The 6,075-nt window shown below is 39.2% G+C and overlaps 1 protein-coding gene across 1 annotated transcript; it reads left to right on the top strand.

Moving 5' to 3' along the window:
• The first annotated feature begins 2,303 nt into the window (after positions 1-2,303).
• Positions 2,304-4,531, top strand: CER1 (cerberus 1, DAN family BMP antagonist). Its single transcript, XM_005241615.1, has 2 exons — positions 2,304-2,828; positions 4,238-4,531. Exons 1-2 carry the CDS (start codon positions 2,304-2,306, stop codon positions 4,529-4,531), a joined length of 819 nt encoding a protein of 272 aa, XP_005241672.1.
• The last annotated feature ends 1,544 nt before the right edge of the window (positions 4,532-6,075 follow it).

A 6,075-nucleotide genomic window follows, 5' to 3' on the forward strand; every position in this document is an offset into this window, starting at 1 on the left:
CTTATATGGACAAAGTTAAATACAGACATTATAGGATCAAGATCACAGCTGGAACTTCTAAATAGTAAGAGCTAGTATACCACTGGTCTAGACTTAAGAGAAAAGGCACTTCCTGGCAAAGGAAGTGAAAAGTAGCTGAAAGACATAAAAGTAAATAGAAGGAACAATTCCATTGTGTTGCTACAATCAAGACAAAATCATCCTTAAATTGTTTTAGTTAGCTTTGCATTTCTAAATACTGAAGCAAAGAGCTGCAAAAGTATAAGTTGCTTCACTTGTGTTTGATAGACATTTCCACAGGTGTCAGACCCTTCTGAGTCAAGATGATACAATATAATACATAGGTCTGAGTATCAGTGCAGTCTTGTAACTCGGAGCAACTAAAATAGAGACGAAAAGAAGAAGGAAAAATCAACATGTAATGTCCTTATCTTTGCTGAATAATTTTGAACAACTACTACCAACATGCACCAGATACATGGAATTTTAGTTCCAAAGGTCAACTGCTTTCGTTCATTTTGTTGGCCAACAAAGACAGGATGTGAAGATACAAGTTGCACTTCTAGGCTACTTAATTGTCTTCCATCTAATTAATCCTCTTGACTCGTTGCTCCACCCTAATGCTACACATGCTTCTGTAAATGTGATGCAAGGACTTTTTGCATGTACACCTCACAGCCAGTATTGTTGCAGATGTCAGTACTTTCTATGATTTCACTCCTGGTAGTTGTGGGAGAATCTGCCCTCCCAGGGCACACTTGAAACTTCAGGAAGACACCAAACCAGTGGCAGAATTAATTTGCTTTTGGCTGAAATTGGCAATAAAGCTTTTTTCTTGACAGCTGTGCTTTCCTTAATGAGATCACCCCACTGAGGTCAAGGCACAAATACTCTCTAGTGTTGGAGTGTAAACCCAGTTCTTGCTGAACCTCCATGCACCTCTGTCTCAGGATGGACCAGAAGATTAGAAAAAAAATTAACTCAAGTGAATTATGCATTACAGAAAAGCTCTAGATCTTCACTAACTTTGTCCTAAATTTATAAGTCAGTGCATTACAAGGACGTTGCTAGGCAATTAGTTTACTACAATTATCAGGCAATAAACTAATTCCCTGGAAAGTCAAATAACTCCATATCTATACTACAGACCACCTAAATTTTCAAGAACAATTAACAGATAAGCTACAAACTTAAGAGTCTATTGACAGAATCTTTCTGGTAGAAAGGAGTGTGTAGAGATTAGAGTACCTAGATGGCAAATTATCTGAAGCAGAATTTCCTTTCAGTATTTTCAGATCGGGATCAGTGTTTGTAATGTTTATTGAAAATACCTTCTCCTTCTCCCAAAACTTTCCTCTGTCTGTTCTACCAGAGGTTTGGGGGTTTTTTTAGATGTTGTATAATATGATCATTTTGTAAAAGACGCCTCCAGTTTAGGGTCTAGTAGTCTTTATTTAGATGAGACACTGATGTCTAGAATCATAAAATACGTCAGTTCTAACATGTTTTGTTTAAATCCTCATTTTGCTTACCAACTTTTTAGGATGCCTGTAGTGGCTTTGGTGTCTGAACAGGATATAGCAGTGTTAGTTAATATTTGAGAATCTGGAGGGCAGGGTGGGAACTTTTATTCTGGGCTAGTGGCATGTCTGCACTCCAGCAGCTGCAAACCTGCTATGAAGGAGGTGTGTGAGCACCAGTCTGCCAGTTTGCAGTGGTGCTGCTGCAGGCCTCATGTCATATCCCAAATCTGAAAGATCAAAATTAGATGCAACTTTTGAAAACATGGGTTGATTCAATGTCTCCAGATCCAGTTTCATGTTTTTACAAACTTTAATCAGCTTGCCTTTGCCTGTAGTGATGAAATAACACTCCCTGTTTTGACAGTCTGTGGCTTTGTGAAATGGAAAGTCACAATAAACAATGAAGCCCACATTGAACATGCTAATACACAACCGCAAATGTTTCCTTAATTCCTAGGCCTAACCTAGACAGCTTATCCAAACACTTCCTCCTGTTGACTCCTTCTGACCCCCACATCATCCTGGGTTACTAGATTTTAGATAGGAACTTCTAATACACATAATCAAGATTGAAGGCAGAGTTTCATTAGCACAAACCCCCCTATCATAATTGTAATCTACAGTAAATGAATGCAATTAAACACACCAGGGTCTCCCATGAGCCCTCCCCTCCTCTGCACACAGGCAGCAGCCATAAGCTGACAACAGGCTCTCATATAAAGCTGGCACATACATACACTGCAATAGCAGCAAGTCTACAGGGTTGCACTTCACATGATCATGTTGTTGTTTCTCCTTCAGCTGTTGGTGCTCTCATGTCTTGGAGCCACAGAGCCACAGGGAGATTCATTGCAAAGGAAAAGAGGAAGGCCATTTCAGCACCTCTTCTACCTGGACAAAAATCTGCATGAAAATCAGAGCTTCCGTGAGCTGGTAGGGCAAAACCCGGGAGGTGTTGAGGAAACCCTGGGAGAGCCAAGCTTTTTTGTAGCAATTCCCCAGATGGCATCTGAAAGTGGGAAGCAAGAGGAGAAAAAAATGTCCAGATTCATCCTTCCCAATGCACAACTCCATGCAGACCAAAACCTGAGAATCCAGGCAGCACCCAGAGAGAGCTCTCCTGTGGAAAACTCTCCATCCCACTATTCAAGCAAGAGAGAAGCTGAACCTCCCTATAGAAAAGATGCCAAGAAATTTTGGGACCACTTCATGTTAAAGAAAAATTCAGCTTCTGAAGAGGTTGTCCTGCCAATCAAGAGCAATGAAATGCACCAAGAAAACTGTAGAACCCTGCCTTTTTCCCAGGTAAGAACAGGTGTCAAAGATCAGTAAGTGTGTCCTTTCCCCTGCCTCCGGTAATCACCAACTAAAGACACACAGGTTATTTTGTTTGCAAAGTCACAGGGCTACTTCAGCACACCCTCATGTGATAAGCTGCTGAAAAACACTGGTGAAAATGGCTGAAAATGCCTTAGGTGATGAGGCAAAATGCTAAACTATACTACTGGAAAGTCACACATTTCATTTTCAGGGAGTTATTTATTCTTTTTTATGCAAACAATATTCTGACCTTGCCTGAGCAAGCAGGGCAGCGGCAAGTAATTATCTAGCCAAGGAATATACATCTAAACAGTTTGTATACATGAATTACCTATGTATATGTATAGACATACATATTCACATATGTGTATATACAGAGTCATGGGGCAAGTATTTACAGGAGAAGCTGGATGTTTTCTTGCAGCTAAGCAAGGATTCCTTTCTGCTGTATTAATTGGAAAACTGATGCGTATATCTAATTCTGTGCTAAGAATGTTGGAGAACTGGTAAATTGTCCCATGCACAGATGAAGCCGTTCTGTAATATTGTAACTCAAGACAAGCAGACAGTATAGATAAAAGTGCTGTATTCCTCATAAGGCAACATGTGTTCTCAGTGTTTCTACAATCACAGTCCATCAAGGAACATGTTATTTCACATCCCTCAATAAATTAATTTCATTGGCAGACACAGGTGAATAGATATGGCCTAGAAACTTGTACTGTTTCACTATTTGTGCCATGTAATATGGCAAGCTTTCTCCAGGATGGTTGCAGTTATGCCAATATAAAAGTGCTAACTTCAGTCTAGCTTTTTATGGCTTGGGAGCTGACTTAGGCTTTCTTAATACAGGTAGTTGTTACTCTAGCAAACCAAGAGATTACAGAACTTCCATTGTACTTTTGAGATTTTCATTAAAAATACCTGCTAAAGAACATTATGTCTCTTCCACATAGACACAAATCTTCAAGATTACAGTTGAGTCTAGTTTGAGGTTTATATACAAGAACATTGGGTCAGAATGATGCTTTAGGTCCTGCTGAGTAGTTAAGACTGCTTTAACCATGTCAGAAATGGTTACTCAAAGAGCCATTAAAAAGTAAATATGACAAACCCACCTACTGTATTTTTCCCCATCAGATCGCAAAGGCTCTGACTGAAGCAAATTTTACCTTTGTTGTTCATTCTAAGAATTGTCTATAGGAGCACTAAATTTTTATTTTAAAATTTCTTATATTTTATTGCTTATTTGACATAGAAAATAAACATACTTTAAGTAAATGTTCTGAGAAAATACAGTATTTGGGTGGGGGTGGGGGTGTCGCCTTCAGGCCTTCTAGCAAATTCCATGAGTCATTCATGTACCAGAAACTTCAAAGTGCTTTCTGTTTCAGGGCATTAGTCACGACAGCTGTGAGAAGGTAATGGTACAGAATAATCTGTGTTTTGGAAAATGTAGCTCCTTTCACGTTCCTGGTCCAGAAGATCATCTTTATACCTTTTGTTCTCATTGCTTGCCCAGCAAGTTCTCCATGAAGCGCCTGGATCTCAACTGTACCAGTTCTGTCCCAGTGGTCAAAGAAGTCATGATTGTAGAAGAGTGTAAATGTGAGACCCAGAAGATTAAAGACCCTGCGACTGGATCTCTACTATCAGACATACATGCAAATGTACACGAGCACAATTAACCTGTGCAAAGTACCTCTTAATCCTTGATCATAAGAATCTGCAAATGAAAAAAAACCCTGAAATTAAAGCTTTCATCACACTGGTACACAAAACTATTAAAGACACAGACTTTCTGCTTGAACTGCTTTGCTTCAACAATAACTTTACCTATAATGTAACAGATATTTCCTTGAAGCTGTTAAAGAAATGCAGATGAGTTGACTGCGTTTATATATTGAGTGCTTACTTTAACAAGGGAAACCTTTAAAACTTTTTCTACCCCTCCTATCACTTTTTCTAGAATGCTAGTAAACAATTGCTGAAGAAGTAGTGTGATTTACATGTGCAAAAACCTAATGTATTGGCTGGTTTACATTGCCTTTGCTTGCAGGGGTTGCCAATGTAGCTGTATTGGCAAGACAGATGAGGCTTTAGTCTCTTCCTTGCAAAAACAGGTCTACTTTTACATTAAGGTAGTGGCTGGAGAGTGTGAAATATAAATGGACATAAGTCAGATAGAAAGCTGTGACTGGTTAAGGCCAGTCTGACTGCTCCCCGCTGGAGTCCAGTTCCCGGGGAAAATTTATATACCTCACAATTTACACACCTAAGATAGTGGGTGCAAAGGATATTTTGCCATAAAAACCACTTACTCTCCTTGTACATGTCTGAATTTGCTCTGCACTTTTTTTAAACTGAAAAGTGTTACATAGCAGGAGAAAAAAAATATTTAAAAAAAATGTATACTCCCACCAAAAACATCATAAATGAGTGTATTGTTATTATTATTATTTAAATTCACTGTGGAAAGACAATGCATGTTTTCCAGTCTGACGAATTTTAGTGCTGTCAGTGACTCCAAGGTAAAGTTTAAGAAAAGTTCTCAACACCTAAACTAAAGCAGAAAAGGCATTTGTGTGATAGAAAATCTGCAGAAGGATTTCATCTGCATAGCAATACCTGTAGAGCTTTATAGTAACAGCCAAGAAAACTCTCTGCTAGGAGAGGTCTGATTCTAGTGCCAGCCAACACAGCACTAGTGACTGTTAGCCGAATTGCTGGTTTCTCTGCTCTTTCCGGCTGCATCTTCCTGGATTTGTCTTACAGACCTGGCACACCAGACAGTGATCAGCTTCCAGCAACTAGCCTTCAGCCTATTTCTAACCCAGCTCCTTCAGTCCCCTAGGAATCTGCTCCACTGCTACTGCCAAACTCTCACACCTGGGCTCCTGTTGTTAAACTATCCACAGCTCTTTTTAGAGACATTGGCAATCAGTATTGATATAGCTGGCCAATTCGGGGGTTGAGTAGATGATTCCTTGTATTTGAAACACACTGTGATCAGAAGTGTCTTAATATCCTGTGAAAAACTTATGTTCAGTGTGGCTTTGGTGTGCAAGGCACATGTTTAATATTTACTGGAAATTGCATCTGAATTATATTCTCATATGGGATCTGAACTGCTGCAATAGATGTTTGCTTCTGCAGGTCACTTGCAGTGACTGAACTGAAGATCAATACACAGTTATTCTTCACTATATATAAACCTGTTTTTAAATAATAA

The sequence above is a fragment of the Falco peregrinus genome, chromosome Z, assembly GCF_023634155.1.
Source record: "Falco peregrinus isolate bFalPer1 chromosome Z, bFalPer1.pri, whole genome shotgun sequence".
Lineage (NCBI taxonomy): Eukaryota > Metazoa > Chordata > Aves > Falconiformes > Falconidae > Falco > Falco peregrinus.